Source organism: Bombyx mori, chromosome 5 (genome assembly GCF_030269925.1).
Source record: "Bombyx mori chromosome 5, ASM3026992v2".
In the NCBI taxonomy this organism is placed as follows: domain Eukaryota; kingdom Metazoa; phylum Arthropoda; class Insecta; order Lepidoptera; family Bombycidae; genus Bombyx; species Bombyx mori.
Genome location: NC_085111.1, coordinates 12894156 through 12917611, shown reverse-complemented (window position 1 = coordinate 12917611; position 23456 = coordinate 12894156). Strand labels below are relative to the sequence as shown.

At 37.4% G+C, this 23456-nt stretch overlaps 1 protein-coding gene across 1 annotated transcript; it reads right to left on the bottom strand.

Moving 5' to 3' along the window:
* Window positions 1-1409: 1409 nt before the first annotated feature.
* Window positions 1410-23445, bottom strand: LOC101745248 (uncharacterized). The gene is made up of 4 exons (XM_012693677.4): window positions 23292-23445; window positions 21412-21528; window positions 2580-2777; window positions 1410-2192 (listed from the first exon to the last, which is right to left on the bottom strand). The coding sequence occupies exons 1-4, from the start codon at window positions 23316-23318 to the stop codon at window positions 1569-1571; spliced, it is 966 nt and encodes a 321-aa protein (XP_012549131.4). The 5' UTR covers window positions 23319-23445; the 3' UTR covers window positions 1410-1568.
* Between the last annotated feature and the right edge of the window lie 11 nt (window positions 23446-23456).

The following is a 23456-nucleotide window of genomic DNA, read 5'->3' as shown; positions in this document are numbered from 1 at the left end:
TCGAAGTATCCGTGGCTTCGATAACACGCTAGTGAACCCATATCGAAATATAATGAGCAGCGCTGAGCATTTTCAAATGTGATACTAAAGTTGAAAGAATAAAATTAGATACAAGATACGTATATTACCTAAGAAAAGTTAGAAATAGATATCTTATGCAACATTATTTAGCATTTTATTGTATTTAGCGTAAATAGCAATTTTTAACTCCATTCATTGTGTGTTATTGTTTATTTGAACAGAGAGTGTCCACAGCGAGTATTTTTTTGGAAAATGTGCATCCATTTACAAAACATTAATTGTTCATGATCATATGACTTATGAGGATATTAAAGGAAAGATTATCGTAAGGGTAAGCTGAATGTAACTTTAGTTATTTTTAGACTAATAACATTACTGGAGGTAGGACCTCTTGTGAGTCCGCACTGGCAGGTATCACCCCGCGTATTTCCGCCTTGAAGCAGTGATGCGTTTCGGTTTGAAAGGCGGGGCAGCCGTTGTAACTATACTGAGACCTTAGAACTTATATCTCAAGGTGGGTGGGGCATTTACGTTGTAGATGCCTATGGGCTCCAGTAACCACTTAACACCAGGTGGGCTGTGAGCTCGTCCACCCATCTAAGCAATAAAAAAATAATGACTATCAGAGCCCAAGAGGCCCAAGTTTCAATTATACCTAACGTCTGCTGTTTTCGGCAGAATTCTTCTCCTCCTCCTCCTCCTCACATCGTGCTCCGCAGTGCTGAGGGTCGTGATCTTTACGGAGCACTTTTATTTGCGCTATATTCCTCCATTCATTCTTGTTCACCGCGCAGTGGATACCGAATTACGCAGCGAAAAACCAAGAAACCATTTACCAATATCTTTCTTTATCAACTTTCCATTGTTTTTTATGTTGTATATTTCAGCGCTGGATCAACGTAGACACGAAACCAACCTGCGCCTATGTTCGAGCTAATTCGTCGTACGCAGATATAGTTCGATATCATTCTTTTAAGTTCGGAATGTGTTTCGGTACACTCGGATACGTGCATTCAGGGGAAAAGTTCGTTTTTCATTTTTACGAATGGTATATCCCCGTGGAAATGATGAAAGGAATCGATTGGGATTTATACTTTTACGTTACCTAATCTTTTAATTGGCCGTATATAAATCATTTATTATCTTGCCCTTCTCGCAGTTACCTGGGGTCGGCGCAACATATTTTCTCCTTCCATACTCTTCTATCATATACCATTTCTTCGCTCACTCCACTCTTACCCATATCGTCTTCCACGCAATCCATCCATTTCTTCTTAGGTCTACCCCTTCCTCTATATCCTTCCACATTCATAGTTAACATTTTCTTACCAACCTCTAATCTTAATCCTTAATCTTTTAATTGGCCGTATATAAATAAAACGACTAAATAAAATTTACCAGGAACTTTTATGTCTTACTTTACATTTCGTCATGCGTGTATGCACTTTCGCACACTTACGTTAAATTCAGGTGTTTCGCCTAATTTATGATGTACCACAATTCGATGTAAAAAAAAAAATTAAGCTACATGCTACGAGTATTTTAAACTATTCGGTTTTGTCAGATTTCAATCCTCCTTGCGGCAACGGTGGTGGTGGTACGTCAGGTATCGTGGGATCCTTCGATGAGTAATTTAAGACGTTAAGATCGCTTGGCTCAGGAGGGGGAGTTTGTACCGATTTTTCCGTACTTTGAATACTAGCTTCGGTGGCAGGGGCCTCGCTTGGCCCGTTATTAGGAATGAGCGGAACGTTTTGACCTAAAACATTGGTAAGAGGTCTGTACAAAGGGAAATTAGGAAAAGAATTAATCGAGAAAGAGTCGAAGGGGTCGTAGAATCTCAAACCGGGGAATGAATATGGGTATGGCCCGATTTGAGAAAAACCTCCGTATGCCGGGCTACCAAAACCATCGAGTCGTCCTATAGGAAGTACTTGAGGTGGAAGACCAAATTCGTTCAAAGGAATAGGGGATTGAGTGCTTGGTAACGGCGGAAGTGATGGCGCTGCTGTCTTATCATCTTCGCTAGGAGCAGGACTGCTAGTTTCCGGAGATAGTGCTGGTGGTGTTTCGGTGGAAGAAGGAGCCTGTTCACTGACACTCTCAGGTGCTACTGTTGGGGTAGCTTCTGATGGTTGTGGGTCTCTGGTTTCAACAGGTGGAACAAAACCCTGAAATTATTTTGATTTTATATTAATTTAAGCAAACGAACCCATTTTGTGTTAATCTTAAATCAATCAATGTTTTGATAATCGCAATCAATAGTATTTTATTTGCGAACGCAGTCAGTTAATTCGTATAATAATAATAGTAAGCCCATTTTTTTTCCAAAAACAAAGAAAGAAAAAAAACACGTTATCAAATAAAAAATTACAAAATTAAATATAAACTTGTGTTATTGGAACCCCATTCGGGTATAGGCCTCCTCCAGCTTACTCCACTCTTCCCTATCCTTGGTTTTGTTTCTTCATTCTTTTCCAGTTCTTTTCCATTCCAATTCGTATAAAGACTTAAATAATTTGAGTGGAGTTTTATCATAAATCTGATAGAATACTCACGTTATTTGCTGGGAAGTCACCATAGAAGAGTGCGTCTTGGAACGGAAACGAAAATGCCTGGTGGAGAACTGGCTGATATACGGGGAATGCCTTACTCGGCTCCAAGTTCTGATTTGACGTAATAAGGGCGTTATACACTTTCGGAAACCTCCCGGGCGCAGGGTCCGCTAATACCCCGACCGCAAATATAGTCAGTAACTGAAATTAAAAAACGACAGTTATTAGTTTCAGAACGTAATTTATACCACTTTCTACGTGAGCTCTAGTTCTGATGTTTTTGAACAACCAAAAAGTAACAGAGGTTATATAAATTAGTATGCTATTTGTGGATATTTATAAATTTGAAGATCAGGATTGCTACAAATCAAATATACTACTGTGTCAAGAAAGTACCTGGAAAAGATCAATAATACAGAGAATGTTAAATATTCATCTAAATTTATTGTATCACCTTCAAAATATGCTCCTTCAGTTATGCGAGCGAATAATTCAACTATCAAAGCATTTTTAAATCGCTTTTTTCGGAAATGAGTTCAGTTTTAGCTGCGAATTTTCCTTTAGGAGTATGTTTTCTACCGAATGAAAACGGATGCTACGAAATGGCAATTTGAGTACAAGAAAAAAAAAAAAACAGCTGGAGCCATATCTGGTGAACAAGTGGTTACTCGAAGATATTTGTTGAGTTTCTGCTCAAGAATTCGTTTACAATGATGGCCTTGTGCGAAGGTGCATTTTCGTGATCGAAAATCTAAGAATATTCTCTCCACAAATCTGGCCTATTTCATCGAATTTACTCTCTTAAACGCCGCATAACGGTCAAATAATATTATTTATTTACCATTTGACCTTCTGGCAAAAATTCCGAGTGAACAACACCACGATAGTCAAAGAGAACCGTCAACATGACTTTGGCGTGGTTTTTTAGGTTTTGGTTCACTTGGAAGACACCACTCTCGAAACATGTTGACTAGCTTGCATGTCAAGCAAGTAAGCCCACGTCTCGTTATCGGCCGTTAATAATATTGTCATGGAGTTTGGAGTTTGGTTAGAACAATACCCCGGTCGGCGTATCCTAAAAATATCTTTGGGCCCGCGGTCTGCTCCTAACATCTTAAGATCGTTAAGTCCCACATACCCCGCGTGCCCTCTAGGCGCGAAGACCCCGTAGGAGGTTCGGCCCCCGGCCAGAAAAAGATAGGTTAACGTTACTGTATAACGGTAACCACTCACTATCAGGTGGGTCGTGTGATCGTCGGTGTAGAAGGTCAATAAAAAAAATTGACTCGCTCTAGCTTGTCCTCAGCGACTCATAAGCGATTGAGTTTTTGGAGAAAACCGAGCGGCAACACTTTTGAAACACAAGTGGTTATTAATACGCTTTTATTATTAGCTTCAGACGTATGTATGTTTGTAACGGAATCTTTGAACATTATTTTGATCTCCTTTAAACGTCGGATTAACTCGAAATTTGGTATACTCATTAAGGACCGACGACAATTCAATATTAAAAAAAATTTGGAAAAATTGAAATTCAACTAAAAATAGTTTAAAAAACGAACAAAATACGCTTTTATAGAAAATCCAACAAAAATTGAAAATAAATTTTAATAAATTTGAATTAAAAGTAGTGTAAGAAAAAAATGACTTTATTGTAAAAAAAGCGTGGGGTGCATGGTATCGGTATTTATAAATATGTTATGAACAAATATCAGTAGAAGGGCTGTTTTGATAATATCCTGAAAAGCATTTAAGCTTCTGTAAGCATTTTCAGTGACTCCGAACACGAAATCTCATTGGCGATGCAAAATTTCGATATTTTTGTCCATTATGAAATTCGGATTATACACTAGGTGTGATATTTAATGTAAATAACAGAAGCAATTCAAACTCCCCACCAAAAAGGAAAACAGTTGTGCCAACAACAAGAAAAAAGAAACAAAATATTGAGATTGAAACCATAAACAAATCATCCATTCTCGATACTTTGGGTTATGAATGTATGTAAAGAGTTAAAATATTATTCCAGTTTCGACTGTTTCTTTGAAATTATAAAGGCTTAGGTTCAAAGACAGTTTGACTTGTTTGTTTTTTGACTCAGGGTTTTGTTGCGACACAGGGAAAACTAAACTATAAGCTTACTTACAAAGACTATTAATTAAGGTTATATAGCTACAGACAATTGTTAATGAGTGCCCTTGATTTAAATCGCTTGAGTAATACACAATTAATTGAAGTTTTAATTACTATTTATGTTATCCTAATTGAATACTGAATGTAAAATATGTAATATGTAATGAATGTAAAAAATGTAATGAATCTAAATAAGTGCTTTGGGTTAACATCATATTCTCATTATTTTATTTCAATCTGGAATGTACAGTATGAGGTGTACATAGAATTAACGTAACGAAATTTTATTTGATTTCTTCTGTAAATTGCTACAGATATGTCAAAGATATCAATCACATTACGCCATTAATAGATTCCAAACAAAAAGCTAATCCTTGGCTTTTTCTGAAAAGTAGACAACGAAAACACATCCCAGTCTATTTAAAATCGAAATTACAATTTTAAGTCCCTACAAGTTCATTCGGCGTCAAAATTTACTTTGGTTTCTTATATTTCCTCTTTTATTGTTATTATAAATTAAGTACATAGTTTTACTGAATAATTTCATTTTAGACTTTTGGTATTTGAAAATCAAAATTTTAGTGCAAGTATTTATAATAATCAAATAGAGATCGTTGAGCTAAAAACAGATGAAGTAAAAGATAGCAACAAAAGAAGAAACAGCAATGGATATATGGAGATATAACCAAAGAAGGCTTGACGTCAGGTAGCCTGGCCGGTCGTATAACTTATGTCAAATCCTAAACAGCATGTTAAGAATACAGGTTGCGCCGCCGACCCACATAATCTGGGATAAGGGCACGAAGAAGAAGAAGAAATATATAAATCTAAAATTTTCATAAAATAAGCTGTTGTGAAGTAGTATTAAACATACGATCCCACAGACACAGCCCACTGAGTTTCTCGCCGGATCTTCTCAGTAGTGGGTCGCGTTTCCGATCAGGTGGTAGATTCTGCGAAGCACTGCTCTTGCAACTTGGTGTTAGCAACACACCGGTTTGAGCCCCGTGAGCTCACCTACATGTTAGGGCGAAGCTGAAATAGCCTCACATGGCTATCAGCAGAGTTAGGAAAAAAAGATACGAGAACACAAGTTGTTAGAGAACTCAAGATGTATATGGTATTGTTTATATAAAGATTATTGTTAGTTTTCCAGATAAATAAAAATAAAATATATTTTTTAAGTATCTGTTTCACTGATTTGTGCCAGAGAATTGCTAAGACCATGAGAGTCGTACGCTTACCAATCTATCAGTTAAATTAAATTAATAAATAATTGTAAGCCCATTTAAACTTTTATTATACAGTAACCCGTGGAACATAGAGCGTATACCTACTTTTTTCAATACTCAAACTAGTTTTTTGAATTGCATTAAATAACGCAATTAGTGTTTACCTTGAACAGTATTCATTACTTATTCATTTTAATACACATTTCCTTAAGTAAAGTATTTGTCATTACGTATTATAGATATGTATTTATAGATTTGCTTTACATGTAGAAATACATCAATGCCGGAAGCGTAAAGTACATGTAATAGATTTTTTTTTCTTTTTTTAAATTTGGTAACAACCTCTAGCTAGTTTTGCCAATTAAATTTATGACTCGAACGAAATGTTTTGCAGATAAAAAAAAAATCTATTTTTATAAAATGAGCATTAAATAGATACATTAAGTTCATTGTTCCCAGGTTTGAAATATTAGTTTCATTATATCTGTTGTACTTTATAATCATCTAATCAACTGAATCCCTTTTATCTTAGACAAAGACCAAAGTTAAATTAACTGCCAGTCCTTAAGGTATTGTCATTTCTTTCTGTGTACAAAGAAACGAAGATATCAATTTTATTATCTTACAGATTTTCTATACTAATATTATAAAGAGGAAAGATTGGTTTTGCTTGTTTCTATTGAACAGGCTCCGAAACTACTGAACCGATTTGAAAAATTCTTCCACTGTTTGAAAGCTACACTATTCCCAAGTGACATGGCTTATAATATTTTTTGAAAACATTAGGGATCCTTACTAAATCTCTAATAACGTAACCCAAGGTGTAAAAAAATTACCTAAAATATTCTTACATTGCGTGCCCTGCGAAAACACTGAGCGAAAACTATTGATGATAGAATAAAATAATGTACCAAGTCTTTGTAGAGTAAATTATTATTTACAAAAAGTGTCGCGACAGCATATTATGTCTAACTATTATAGTTATGCCGCAATAAGTGTTCTTTTATTTAAAAAAATAAAACAAAGTCTAATATCCTTGAAATTTTTGTTTAAGACCCGAGCGGAGCCGGAGTGTGTCGCTAGTTTATAGATAAATAGATACGAAAACAAGCTCTTAGTCCACTTGATATAAAATGGTTACCGATTGGGATGTGATGTCAATGTCTCATTTAAATTGTATATTTTAATTATATGACTGTTTCACGGCAGATTTCCGCTCATTTGAGCAGGATGGTTGTACATTTCAATACACTATACCACCAGTAAATACGTATTATCACTCGCAGTATGCTGGTATAATACTCTGAGAACGCCGCTGCCTATTCTTCGGATAACAGAAAGAAGACGGTAATTAGTAAAATATCCAAATATCGAAAAATAAGACCTCACTCGTCCGCAACACGAAAATTGTAAAGTATTCAAAACGTAAGAAATAATAAAAAAGTGTGTGTGTCCGCTCCGACGCACGACTGGAGTTTACTGGATATAAAAAATTAAACGAAACAATACGAGAAATAGTTCTATATTACGACAACACGATACACTACAGATTATTAACAAATTAACGAGACACAAAACAAACGACTAACAAATATATGAAAATACAATAATGAGAGAAACGCGCGATCAGTACGAGGCTTTGTGGCGGACTGCCGGCGCAGCAGCCCGGCGTCACCTGCGATAACGCGGCCGCGCGTTGGCTCCTGATTGGCGCGCGCACGCATCACGCAATCAGGAGCCAATCAGGCGCATAACGCATTTCGTGTGACATGCTAGTACGATTTTGATTGGCGCGCGCACGCATCACGCAATCAGGAGCCAATCAGGCGCATAACGCATTTCGTGTGACATGCTAGTACGATTTTGATTGGCGCGCGCACGCATCACGCAATCAGGAGCCAATCAGGCGCATAACGCATTTCGTGTGACATGCTAGTACGATTTTGGTCCCCATAATTTTCATACCCCGGGCCTATATATGTAAATCGATTCTAAAGGAGTAAACTCCAATAAACTCCAATAAATTAAATACTTAATCTCAAGATTAAACTGTTAAATTAATATCATTTTTACCGATTCGCGACGAAGAAAAATAAGTTGTTATTACGTAAACAAAGAAATTGCTACTAGCTAACAAATATTTTAGAATTTGGTCATTATTTTTCATTGTAGGTACGTTTGCAGTGATATTATTGTTAAAGAAAGAGGTTTTCATTACCACAGTATGAAGAAGAAGAACAATTACAACATTATTAAACATACGTTTCAAATTAATAAAATACATTTTGTTTTCATTTAAATAAACAAAGATAAAGCAGTGGTACTCTTAATAGTAGTATTATTTAATTCGGCAACATTCGAATCATGTTGTATAATATGGAATATTTTAAGCCGATATTTTAAATTATCATTAAGCTATCCAACAATCTTTCTTACGAACGTAAAGCTGAATTACAAAGGTTATTATATATCTCAAATAGATACTTAAATGTTCAAAGCTTAATAGAATCCGAAAGGTCCTTGACACCACAAATTTGTCATGGAACAATCTGTTCGATTAGGTCTATTTATCAACTTGGATAAAACGTACCGTGAGAAATTTTACTTAGTGAACAACGACCTATGAATAATGATAAATATTCTGGATAATTCAATTCCTATGAAGATTCAAAGCGATGTTTTCTAGATATGATATTTAAGCAAAGAATCTCATTTAAAGATTTTGATGCAACTTAAGTCACTTTCAGGTTAACGTAATTAAATTCATCTCATAAATGTAATATTTAATACATCTATCTAATAATAATAATAATAATGATATACTTCAGGTCCTAAAAAAATCATCAATACAGTCACAGTCAGTATATCGTAAACTACTATTCGTATTTTCTGGTTTTAAAAACAATTGTTTTGTAAAAATTGGTACACAACTAATATTAAATTAGTCAAGTAAGGTTGACAAGAGTTTATATCGCCAATGGAGTTCAGAGAGTAAGGATTGAGCTTTAGGCAGCGCACACTAATAAGACTTCTATCTATTTATAGTCCGATATAAATCTAAAGCAGCCTTGTGCGTGAGGCCATTAAATCCACACACCTGCAACTAAAAGCACATTGGCCTAATTGCATTCAGTATATTTTCAAGTGCTACAGATATTATTTAACGAAATGCTTATAGGTTTTGTTTATTACGAAGGTGGTCCAATTATTTACCCACCTGATATTCAATGAGTATAGGAATCAAGATTTATCGCCACATGAATACCGTGACCCACAATGAGACATTCATATGTCAGATTTTTTTTTTTTTTGTTTTTTATTGCTTAGATGTGTGGACGAGCTCACAGCCCACCTGGTGTTAAGTGGTTACTGGAGCCCATAGACATCTACAACGTAAATGCGCCACACACCTTGAGATATAGTTCTAAGGTCTCAGTATTGTCACAACGGCTGCCCCACCCTTCAAGCCGAAACGCATTACTGCTTCACGGCAGAAATAGGCGGGACGGTGGTACCTACCCGTGCGGACTCACAAGAGGTCCTACCACCAGTAATTACGCAAATTATAATTTTGCGGGTTTGATTTTTATTACACGATGTTATTCCTTCACCGTGGAAGTCAATCGTGAACATTTGTTAAGTACGTATTTCATTAGAAAAATTGGTACCCGCCTGCGGGATTCGAACACCGGTGCATCGCTCGATACGAATGCACCGGACGTCTTATCCTTTAGGCCACGACGACTTCAAATTGAAATATTCGTTGTACCTAAGACCATCAAACTGTCCGTTCGCTACCATTCTGAAATTCCGAAAAATTCATTATTCATTAGTAATACAAACTGGTTGCTCAATATACTAGGCATTATTTTTTAAAAGACTTACTTGAAGTAGATGTAATATATATTCGTGATTTCTTAAGTGACCATTTGCGAGAAAGAAATTAATCTTAAGCTGTTTCTATACCAGTTAAGGTTTTCGACTGTGCCTAAGCAATACAATCCATATGAAAGTTAGACAACAAGACATTTTTTGTTACTGAATTATTTCTAAAAAGTGCATTCCCATGGTTACAGGACAAGTATTAGCATTTGTGGTAAGTCCTGCTCAAATAATGTAGGTACATGAAGTATGTGTCATGTCTACAGCCGTTCACTAACATGTCTTGTTTCGAATGTATTTGCACATGTATTTCGAAACGTTTCTACAAAGGAACATGGGCGTGCCTAATATACACACATTTAGGTAATTATCTCTGCACTTAAAAGGTACTTTAAGTTATTAGAGCCAAATAAGGCGGTTTAAAAATTGTCGTTTGTCCTGGTCTGAGATGTTTTAATTTAAAATACACTAAATGTATTAATTTAAAAGAATAATTAAATAATCTTTTCTTAAGCGTAGCTAATCCCTAAATGCCTACTTCTTCTCAGTTGGAATTTTTTAACAAGAGTTAGCCATGACGATCAGTTGCATATCGTACTCTATTCTCTATATACTCTATTTCGCCAAGGCTACACCATAAAAAAATATTAATAAAGACAAACAATATTTAATCTATTCTCTATTTGACCACAGACGTCAAGAACAAAAGTTTGACAATAATTAGTATGCATGCGTGTGTGCGTCAAATACATGGTATGTAGTGCGTGTAATGTTTTCTTTATTGATTTTATGTATCTTTTATGCATTATTTAAAAAAATATTAGCATTGTGCACTTCTTCTCTATATTATTTATAAGTGTGGAAAATTTCATACTCCTCCGTCCGCGCGAGTTTCGTAAAAAGGGATACAAAGTTTTTGCTTCACGTATTAATATATAGATGACCAAGCACCTAAAGGTTGATAACGTATTATGGTTAAATATTCTGTTTTTACAGTTTTCGGGAAAAACAAAACCATGACACTATCTCTGCATTCTACGATAAGAACGTTTTGTAAATAATATATTATCTATATGATAGCGTGAACATAGGTAGAACAAACATATTAGGTATATTCTTTTAATAATAACATAGTCACGAAACGTTCTGAATGAAACAATCTGCATATTATATCATGTTTTGAAATTCTAATATATTGTGCGTCATTTATGACTATTATTTATCTATTTATAGACAGCAAATTGTCAATTATCGATGATAACATTCGATCTTATCAATAGGTCTTTCCATGAGGGCCTTAGTATGCATTAGAGATTTGTTAAAACAGAAGAAGAGATTTATGAAAATTCGTTTTTACTACTATACTACTATAATACGCGACTTACTATACACGCGACATCCCACATCACGTTACCTACTACAACACGTGACCTACTATAACACGTGACCTACCACAACACGCGACCTGCTATTATACGGGACTTACTATTTACACGCGACCTACTTACAGCACGCGACCTACTATAACACGAGACCTCCCACAACACGCTACCTAATACAACACGGGACCAATAACATTTGGCCTGTAACTTATTATACCTAGTCTTGCCATAAATACTGAGACAAAGGAAAAAAATTTCTATTGCAAATAATATTTATTACTTTTACAGTGTGTTAGTTTAATACATAAATATAAAATAATTTAAAGTATAAAAAGCTTATTCGAAGTGGTCTCCATTGGCTGCAATACAGTCCTTTAAACGTTGAGGCCAGTTATCAATAGAAGCACGCACTCTTTCCATGGGAAAAATTTTCACTGCCAATCGTACGGATTGTTTTAGGGACTCCAAATTATCATGGCGTTTAGTGCAAGCCGTACTCTCTAAAACTGGCCATAAATCATAATCCAGCGGATTAAGATCGGGACTAGACGACGGCGAGTCTTCAGCTCTGATGAAGTCCGAAACGTTCGTTTCCAACCAAGACTGCGTAGACCGAGCTTTATGACCTGGCGCCGAGTCTTACTGGAAGGACCATTCTTGATAATTGAACATGGTGTTGGTAAGGGGCTTCACTACCTTCTCAAGAATGGTATCTTGATACACTGGTGCCGATGTTTTGATACCTTTTTCACAAAAGTATGGCTCGGTCACTCCTTCATAGCTAATACCCCACCAAACCTTTGTTTCCTTAGAGCTTTGAGCATAAATACGGTCATTTTATTTGTTAAAATTTTCTCATCCGTAAACAAAATTTTTCTATGACCTCCCTTTGCGTACCGCTTCAGTAGTTGTTTCGATTTTACTACCCTATTCTCTTTTAAATTATCAGTTAAGAAATGACCAGTACGTCACTTATAGGCTGCAAGTCCTTAATCATCTTTTAAAATATGCGACATGGTTCTAGGTGCTATCTTTATCTCCTTAAATAAAGATAAAATCTGTTGCTTTCGGACAGGATTTCTTCGAATTCTTTTCCTTACTGCTTTGACCACCTTTTTCGTACGAACACTACGTGGACGGCCAGATCTTTTTCTGTCACAAACAGAGGAGGTCTCATTGCACCTATTAATAGCCCGGTACAGAAACATTCTACTAATACCAAGCGTATGGTGAGTTTTAAAAATTGCATTTAAAAATGACAGATTCCAAATTCAAATGTAATATTTTGTTTATTTTTAATTGTAACAGTATTTATGGCCAGACTAAGTATTCTGCTTTAATTCATTCATTTTGTAATTTAATTATACCTTCATATTTATCTGGTTGAAGACAGTCCGCCAGTAAGTTAAGATCCTTAGCTGTGGAAACTTCCTAGTGTATTAACTCGAGAGAAGTACAAGTACAGACTTAATTGGGCAGTAAATAGTATAAGGTTCGATGTCGTGTCCGGTTTTGATCCGGAAACGGCACAATGCCGGCACCGCCTTGACCAAAGCCACCAAGGTCTAAGAAATGGAACGCGCTAAAAAAATTATGAGGCGGTATTTAGATTGTGCCATACAATTTAACCGGTAGCTGATTTTTGAGCGTCGATCTTTATCGATAGCAGCTAGAAACTTCCCATAAAATATTCACTTTATTAGTAACATTATTTATGACAAAAACAAACGATCAATACCTATTTTAACTTAAAACATTAACAAATAAAAGGCAACGTATTTACTCTCTCATATATATCTCTCATATATTTGTACCTTTATACACAATGTCGATTGCAAAAGCCTTACCGGGCGGCAATTTCTTCGAAATGTCGCTTTGTTATTCATTACATTGTTTGTCGTGTCTTCAGCAATACATTGTGAATATGTTCTGCGTACTAATGTCAGCATCAATGGTTATTGTAAAAACGAGTTTTTTTTTTTGGTAATAACTTACCATAGTTGCTTTAGTGATCTAATTATTTGAAAAGATGACTTTTTATAGTTTAAGGATGTATTGTGTACATTCTCATAGTTAACAACACTTAATAACCTAGTTCGATATCTTATGAATGGTCTTTGTAAAAACATTCCTCGATAAGGTTCTAAGGGCAATTCATTCTTCTTCGCAATCGTTCTCTCATAGTTGAAATACGTGACTCTTCTGTAGTTTTCTCACTGTTTCTCTCATCCTATTCCTATCTGTTGTAACTGTACAAAGATAAGAAATTACAAAGGAAATTATAAATTGCACGACGCGTCGCACTGGAATTTCCGCCTAACATAATTTTAAAAATATGTACGTAAGTGAATTAGCCCTATTCATTGTTCATTACGTTTGGTTAATAAACGATTATACCAAGTGTTAGAATTTGCGAATATTTAGCATTGTGTGTTTTAGAAGTTTATGGTATTGTATAATCTATGTCATTGTATAATCTATTTAAAATTAATTAATAAGAAAACTTGGACGGCGAAAATCGAGGAACGTCTAAGAATTGTTGTTATTAAAACAAGCAACAATACGAATGAAGAATATATTCGATAATTTAATTCCGCGGAATTTGTAGCCAATCTAAAGAGATTCTAAGGAGAACATAAGAAAGGGATAAAAACTAGTACACAAATTATAATATAATTTGTAATTTGTAAATTATATTATAAGCGATTACGATTTTGAAGGTCATAAAATGAACAAAGCTCTAATGTAAATAAAGAAATTAGCAATATATGTTATAAGGAGAATTAAGAAGTGAAAGAGAATAATGGTGAATTCACTACGAGGTCTGTACATCGTTTTGCATTCTCGTATCAAGGCTATACGAGGTCAATAAACTTTCGTTTGTGCATCAGCTTGCGCACGGATCATCTCAATAAGTTCGTTATTTCCTTATTTACCATTATAAGACATTGTGAAAATTCTATAACTTTTAACGAGTAGACTATGGCTTAATTTTCTTAATTTTATTTAATAAGTACTAATTTTAGGAGTAGAAAGGAGTTTATTTCTCTATTAAGCCTAGGTAATTGACCTTTAATTAAAATTTTACGGGTTACAATATTATTGTTTTTCATTCAAGCTGTTCATTAATAAGTGTTTGTTGTAGTTGTAAATTGAGCGTATGTAGTTGAAATAAATGTCACAATACCCTCATCAAAACACAAACAGGCACATGACTCAATAAGAAGACTCCCGGAATCTTACGTAAAAGTTGAACCGAACGATTCGGTCATTTAAATGCGATAGCTTACAAATGCCCGTTCAGATTCTGACCAGTTTAGTGCAGTACAGACTATCTAGTACAGTCTTTCATTCACTATATATTTAATATCTGATATACTCAACTAATTACCCCATTAAGAAATGGAGCAAGCAAGTCACCCTCTGGCAACCAAGAGACGGCAAACGAAGTAGGGGTCGGCAAGTCAGGAGATGGGAAGATGACTTGAAACAGACAGCGGGACCATTGTGGCTGAGAGTAGCAAGGGACAGGACCCATTGAAAGGAATTGGAGGAGGCCTATGCCAAAAGGCACACCGAACTTAGGGACCTCTTGTAACCCTATGTTTAGGAATAGGAATAATAAAAAGGCTATTATTATTATTATTATTATACTTAACTATGTAATACGTTTCTACTATAAAAAAGAGCTGAGATAATTTTTTAAAAGCATAGCCTAAATATAATCTAAGACCTTAAGGGAAGGGAAGGGATACAGCGCATCGATTGATTGAAGTAGTTGCCGTTGCTAGAGGAGCTAGCAATACAAAGCTTTGAAATTCAACTTATTTCTGTATCAGTACTTCATGAGACCTTTTAAAAATTTAGATAAATAAGTTTTTTAAAGTGACAACCAACTTAATTTATTCATTTAACGGTAAGCTAGAAACGATTATAAAGTTGCTTGTGATTCCGCCAATTTTGCAAACTTAATAGCATTGCTTCCCCTTATATCAACTATTCTCTTTGTTTCAAACTAAGCAGATGGCCTTAAGAGATAAGAAAATTAGAATGTATAAACATAATTAATTGTACTAATATAATTTTGTAAATATGAATTTGCATAATTCCGTTTTTAATAGTACATTGCATACCGACTACGTATTCAAAAAGCACTTCCGTGCTGGAATTAATAATTTTGTAAGTGATACCATGTTACCTTATTTATTTGTAGCATGTTACCATGTTACCATTACCATGTTACCATGCCATTACCAAAACTAGCCTTATGTTAGTCTTGTTCTGGGCATATTAAATTCTATGTGCACTGGAATTTCTTTATGTTATGCACAGATGGTAATTAATTAATGATATTGTTACTCATATAGTGAAATTATGAACTATAGAATGATACGACATTATACTTGAAAATTTTACACAGAAAGTATAAAGAATAATTTCACAAATGCTTTCTAACGATATTTTCGATGATACACACACTGTTGTCAATAAAACAATAATGCACTGGAATTGTGACAAAATAAATTATTGTTTAGTTCAATTTAGTGATACTCGAATTCAACCTACAACTTATGTAGTTTAAGGATCTTTAATGTATATATTTCATGCAATAAGAAAATACCCGGAATTTGAGGTTGATAAATAAATTTTACTAATTTCGCTTCGACTTCGCCCGCATGGTCAAGAAAAAGCATTAGTGTCAGTTTCCCATTAGAATGAGATGTTTTTTCAGAAGAAATGATAGCCAATGACACTCTTCTGAGACCACTTTAAAAAAAAAAGTCAATCCGTTGCTTCATTGCAACGTGAAAAAAGGACAAAGAAACATACAAACAGACACTCTTTAACATTTATAATCTTGAAAGAAGCATGTACATATTACATAGTATCTGGTAAGCGGTTACTGAATACCAACGTGGATATGCGTTACATACTTTGCAAAACAAAAACATTCTTAACGTCAACTTTACAAATACATATTATATTTTTGTAGCCAGTATTATAATGTGTGCCACTTATGTTATAGGTGTGTCTCGCATGTTCGAGACTAGAAATATTGCACTGAGTATTCAGTTTAAAGATCATATATAATATATACGAACCTTTTTTGAAAACGAAGTCAACGAAAAACCTTTTGTAACCGAATAAGTTCGATTTTTTTTCTAGTCCGTCTTCCAAGGTAAGGCCAATATCGTAGTCTAGTTTGGGAATCCGCTTAAGCCGCTTTCAGACTTTTTATTTTTTATTTATTGCCTTTGTAGGCAGACGGGCATACGGCCCACCTGATGGTGAGTGGTTACCGTCGCCCATGGACTTCAGCAATGCCAGGGGCAGAGCCAAGCCGCTGCCTACCGCTTAATACTCTCCACAAGCCTCGTTTGAAGAAGGACATGTCATAGCGCTCGGGAAACACCGTGGAGGGGACTACGCTATAATATAATAGTTCATAGCACAACAATATCGCACACACCATACATTGTTATGTACACGTTCACGCTATACTGTATTATATATTATTGGCTAAGTATAAGCTGCTATACTATATGGCACTATAGTATAGCGTAGTCTGAAAGCAGCTTTAATGTAGGACGTTAACTTTATTTATGCGTTTAGTAAATGAATGCTGCTTTCCGTTTACGTTGAAGCGACAGTTGCGACACCGAAAGCGTTCATCTTATATACCTTTTACATATTATTATGTATAACATATGTTCGATTGTTTGTATTACATTTACAATTTTGTAAATCGCTTTGGGTAGCTCAATCAGCCAGTTTAATGTAAACTTAAAAACGTCTCATCTTGAGAATGTTGTTATTTGTAATAGATGAGCCTATTTCATAACATAAAATTTAAATGAAGACAACATATTTTTAAGGATACTATAGTTGTGCGACTGCATTAAATGATTAATTTTTTCGGAATTTACTGCCGTTGTAATTACTTATTGGGTGCAAGGGCGGATCCAGGGGGGGGGTCATGGGGGTCATGACCCCCCCCTGAGCTGGTTCCAGGACCTAGGTGGACCACATATTGAACATAATGATTTTAGGACACAATATATTGTTGCTCCTTAATTAATTTAATATATTAAAATAACTTTGTATGATGGCAATTGTTTGGGAACGAACGCATCGAAAATTTTTAATTTTACCGCGCCACACTCGCGCGCGCTTGTCGACTACGTAACGTCTAGCTAGGCCTAACCTCAAATTGAATCCTAACCTCAATCGGAATCGGAACGACTAAACTTCAACATATCATAACATAGTTCTAAGTTAAAAAACTAAAATTTATTTCTAGCTTTAATGTGTTATAATTGTACCTTTATGAGTATTCTTAAAAATTGTTACTGTAAATTCATTAATTACAAGAAATGGCAAGTAATCAGTTTCTCATTATCCCAGTGTGTGTGTTTTAACTTAAATGTTATTGTTGTTAATGCTCATAAAGTACCTCATAGGTAGATATGTAGGTACCTACTTACTGACTGGTCGGCTTGTCCTTATTCCTAAGGAAGGCTGGCCACGTGACGAGCCAAGCGGGTACCGCCCAATCGTCGTGCTGGACGAGGCTGGTAAGCTCCTCGAGCGCATCGTCGCCAGTCGCCTCGTCCAGCACCTCGAAAGCGTTGGGCCTGACCTGGCTCCTAACCAATATGGTTTCCGGAGAGGTCGCTCCACCATGGACGCGGTCTTGCGCGTCCGCCACCTCTCCGATCGTGCGTGCTCCGAGGGGGGCGTGTTATTGGCTGTGTCGATTGATATCGCCAACGCCTTCAACACGATCCCTTGGAGCACGATCGTGGAATCGCTCCGGTTTCACCGCGTCCCCCCTAGTCTCCGCACCCTGATAGAGGATTACCTCTCAGGGCGAAATGTGGTCTTCCCCGAGAGGAGGGGGTGGGGACGGAAAGCGGTGTCGTGCGGGGTCCCGCAGGGGTCGGTACTTGGACCACTCCTGTGGGACATCGGTTTCGACTGGGTATTGCGCGGTGCTAGCCTGCGTGGCGTCGACGTAGTGTGCTATGTCGACGACACGCTGGTGACGGCCCGCGGAGCTGACTACAGAGCCGCAGCGATCCTTGCGACGGCGGCGGTCTCCACCGTCGTTAGTCGCATTCGGAGATTAGGTCTTGAGGTGGCCCTCCGCAAGTCCGAAGCGGTGTGCTTTCACCCAGTCCGGAGGGGACCTCCTCCGGGAGCGAATCTCATAGTCGGCGGAGTATCGATCGCTGTCCAGCCGAAGCTCAAATATTTGGGCCTTGTGCTGGACAGTCGATGGCGCTTCGACCACCACTTTGGTGAGTTAGTCCCGAAGCTGCTGGGGATGGCGGGTGCACTAGCCCGTCTTCTCCCCAACGTCGGTGGTTGCAGCGCCGGCGTCCGGCGTCTGTACCTGGGGGTCGTGCGCAGTATGGCTTTGTACGGCGCTCCCGTGTGGTCGCCCGCACTCTCTGCGCGCAATGCAGCTTTACTGCTACGAGCGCAGCAGGTGCTCGCGGTGAGGGTCATCAGGGGGTACCGTACGATCTCCCGGGAGGTCGCCTGCGCCCTCGCCGGTTCCCTTCCTTGGGATCTCGAGGCCGAGGTAGCAGCTGCGGTATACCGGCGCAGAACACAGTCCCTGAGTCGGGGACGGACGCCCGGCCCTTCGGCTGTCGGTCGGTGGAGGCGTGCTGCGCGTCATCTGGCGTACGCCGAGTGGAGGGAGCGGTTGCTGGAGGAGCTTGGCCAAACTTCACTCACTCGCCGACGCACCCTCGAGGCCCTGGTGCCCGTGCTGGAGGCATGGTTAGATAGACGACACGGCGTGCTCTCCTTCCACCTAACGCAGGTCCTCTCGGGGCATGGTTGCTTCGAGAGGTACCTGTGGAAGGTTTGCAGGAGAGAGCCACATCCGGGTTGCCACCAGTGTGGGCATCCGGATGATGACGCTCAGCACACACTCGAAGGGTGCCCGCGTTGGGAGCGCTCGCGGCGAGACCTCATCACGGTGCTGGGGAGAGACCTCTCCTTGCGGGCTGTCATCGCCCGCATGCTAGAGGACCAGAATTCTTGGGAGGCCATGACCAGGTTTTGCGACCTGGTCATGGCGTTCCGTGAGGCTGAGGAGCGCGAAAGGGAGTGGGATCCCTCTTCGGCTTCTCAGCGAAGAAGGCGGAATGGACGGCACGGGCGCGAAGCTCCCGTTCATCTCCCGTAGGGGCTGTCGGGTGCCGGGTGCGGGGGTGCCCGGTACTCGGCTGTTGGTCCGGTGGTGAGGCGGCGCAAGGTGGCTCCTGTGCACCGCTCACGGTGTGTCCGAGACGACGTCTTGCGGGATTTTCCCGGGAATGGAGTGCCGTCCTATTAACAGGATGGGTACCGGCGACGGCGAGCCTTCGGCGCGCACTGTGCGGTACCGTGGGTTTCGTGGAGTCGGAATGGTGGGGCTCGATGGGGTTTAGTCGGTAGTCGGTTTTGCGGGGTAGCTCTTGGTGGCTGACGCCGTGCAGTGCCTCGTGCGCCTTTCTCAAGGCGTAGTCTCCCGGCAGGAATTGGGAGAAGAGGAGGACCCCTGTCTTCTTCTTCTCCCTGTTCTTCTGTGGAGGCGCCGGAGTCCGACATAACCCAGTCTCTTACCCCCCTCGACCGGGTATCCGTAAATGGATTCCCCAGCGTTAAAAAAAAAAGGTACCTACTTACTGAAAGAGTCCTGCGTGACTTATGTACCTACTTATATATATTTTTTGGATGAGAGAGATTGAAGAGCATAAGGTTTCTAACCCAACCTAATAAAATCTTAGATAAATTCACACAATGAAATCAAGTGTATCGTGGTGACCACATTGATTTTAATGCTTTTAAAAATAAAAGCTTTTAAATATGTACAAGTTATTATGTGTTAAGTTTTTCAAGTGTACAATAAAGAATAAATATTTTTAAGTACAGTACTTACGTCCATTAATAAAAAACCTACTTTTTACTTGTATCTATTGTTATCAAAATTAAATTATAAGTTCTTGACTTGACTATGACTATGTGACCCCCTCCTGGCACCAAAGCTGGATCCGCCCTTGATTGGGTGGTAATACATTGTCCTTACTTGCGAAGTCTGTTGGTACCTACTAAGAGTAAGAGCGAGTAATATGTGAGTCAGCTTATGAAAACAATTATTGCGAAACGAATAAATTTTACAGTTCGAAAAACTATGGAATACGAATAATTTATAACGCAACGAGACAAAAACAGTATTATCTAGCAAACAATACAATGGAAGGTATAATGATTTGATTGGCGAATGATGAGAGGAAATGACTTAAGTACAGTAAAGAGTGGATTTTTGGAGAATTTAGTCTACTATGAATACATACAATGTGTGTCTTGATTAAAAACTAAAGAACACGGGTAAATTTATCGGAAAAAAGTTATAATCAAGCAGGGCTATGGTTAATGATGCTCCAGGAATTCGAAGCTAAAACTATTTACCGTTATGAATACTGAAAAACATAGCTATATGTCAAGTGAAAAATACGTTAGCTAGCACAATATCCTGATCCACACCGTGGGTTACGGACATGAAGGTTTTAGTTTAAGCCACAAATACAAAAAAAAAGTATTTTGCATATATTTTTTTGCATTATTTAATGGCCGCCACGAGTACATGAATCCCAGTAGAAAGATTATGCTTGCAACAGAGCCGAAATATCGGGAGCCCATTAAATAGGAAAATCCTGAGAAAAACCCGTTAAATTATAGTCTATGTCTGTAGATAGCCGCGAAAGTTTAAAACAATTCGAATATCGTTTAAATCTAAATATATTAACCTCAACAATTCCAATGAAATGAACAAAAAAAACGAGTTGATTTGACATCTGTATCCGTTACGAACGTATCTAACAATGGCCAGTTTTTGCACAGTATTCAGTGCTGTTCGACGGAAATGAATGAATGTTGATCAACTTCGTATAAAACACCTATAATGAGAAGACCGGAGCACGTTGTTGTTCATTATTGGCAGTAGCTTATCGGTCACAAATTTACAAATCAATCATTTGTCAAACACTAAGTGGATATTAACATCGGATCCCATTGAAATGAAAAACGCTAAATTGTTATTGTAGCAAAGTTGCGACCATTCAAAGTTGTAATTCATTCGTACAAGACGACGAACGCGTATATCAAAAAGAAAACATTTACACAAATCAAAGTTTATTTAATACTCACGCGCACTGAGAGGTTCACCATGTTCACGCTACGGCGAGTGGTGGTAGAATGGTGACCAGGTGGTTGCGGCTGCGGACCTCGGTTGCCACCACCGAAGCTACGCTTACCTGGATACGACTGTGAAAGTACAATAATCGGAAGCGAATGAGATAATATCAGTTTTTAAATATGTATCATTATGATTTTAATTGAGATTGCTATCTGTTTGACCCTCAGAAATTATTTGCATTTCGTACTATATTTGTCTAACGTGTCCTTAATTATCTTTTTTTATGCTAATAATATTATGACCAATAAAACTGTAACAATTAACAAACATTTTTCTTTAATTGTTACCCTAGATTTACCAATCATATTTTATAGGATTATCTTTGATTTTTTTTTCATCCGACTTTTCGAACACCTTACAGTCTTCGTGGTCACAGACGACCAACTATTACTAATTTTATTATTATTAGTATTTAATAAACATATTCTGTGTATCACATGTGACCGAAATACATAACATGTCAATAAACTCATCTGTAAATGTCGCAAGGGCTCTCACACTAAACCGTCTATGTCGACAGCAAAGATAAATTATGACGTTATAACATCTCTATAATGTCTGTGTTGCGTATTTTAACGAAACAAGATGACCGTGACCGATTTAACTATGAACTCCACGGGTAGTTGGGCTTGTATTTCGACTAGCAGTTTTAACGAGACCACTGATGTAGTTCGTTTAACTTTTTTAAATTATTCTTAAAATTAATTAATCGTGAATAAATAATTTAAACAACTTGTTTGTTATCATATAACCGCTAAAATGTATCATTGATTGTATTTCTAGAACGATCGAAACTCATTGGTATTATATAGGTATATGCAGGAAGTATTGTTTTAATTAAATCGTAGTTAACAGAATAAAAAGTAGTTATTAAGTATTTTCTAAGTTTTTCACGAGTAGTAGTAGTAGTGATTAAAACATTTTTATGTCGATCAATTCATTTTATTATCTTTCACTTGAAACGAATTGAATTAATAAATGTATAATAATTAAATGATACTCTACTTTTTTTCAATTATTTAAAGTAGGTAAATCTATTGATATTAATCATCTATAAATACGATTATTGATAAAATAATAACACTGGTGTGTACGGAGCGAAGGTATTAACGGAAGTACGCTTTCGATTCCAGTTTCTATAAGTCTTAACCGTCGTCCTTGATGGCGAATGCAACTGCGCTGTGCTTTGTCCCACTGAGCTGATAAGCTTCTTGCTTTTCGGTGTAATTGACCTCAATTATATCACTCGTGACGTGAAGTTGTCAATCGATTTTTTTATTGAGACTATTATCCTGTTTTTTTTTATTTTTTTTATTACTTAGATGGATGGACGAGCTCACAGCCCACCTGATGTTAAGTGGTTACTGGAGCCCATAGACATCTACAACGTAAATGCGCCACCCACCTCGAGATATAAGTTCTAAGGTCTCAGTATAGTTACGACGGCTACCCCACCCTTCGAACCGAAACGCATTACTGCTTCACGGCGGAAATAGGCGGGGTGGTGGTACCTACCCGTGCGAACTCCCAAGAGGTCCTACCACCAGTGTTTAAGTCAAGGGTAATAAAAAAACATCGTCTAATTGAATAATATTTATTTTTTAATCACCAGATAAGTCATCGATGAAATCAATTATGCCTCGACGAAATATAATGGTGAAGAAGTAAACTTATTTTCCTATCACTAATGTAATTTTCCGATGCGTTTGATTTGTTTTTATTTAATAAGTAATCGATCTTACCGTACGATTTTATTTTAGTAGTATACTATTGAAGTTTTCATAACTGTATAAAACGTCAACTTGGAAATTTCTATTTCCTACAGGATTACCTGAAGGAAAAGCCTTTGTCGATTCATTGATTTGTCTTCGTACGATTTGCCTAGTTACTTATCAATCAATGCTTTTCTATTTAAAAGTTTTTTAGACAACTATTATGACTTTTTGGTGTGAAGTTGTTAACGTTTTATTTTTATACATTTTCTTTTTTTTTTTCA

Bases quoted from the DNA above. Each gene is read 5' to 3' on its own strand.
- LOC101745248 (XM_012693677.4), bottom strand. From the start codon at position 23,318: ATGAATCGACAAAGGCTTTTCCTTCAG. The intron at 2,778-21,411 runs GTGAGTATTAAA...TTTTAATTTCAG, and splicing joins TGGTGAACCTCTCAGTGCGC to TTACTGACTATATTTGCGGT. The intron at 2,193-2,579 runs GTGAGTATTCTA...AAATAATTTCAG, and splicing joins GTGACTTCCCAGCAAATAAC to GGTTTTGTTCCACCTGTTGA.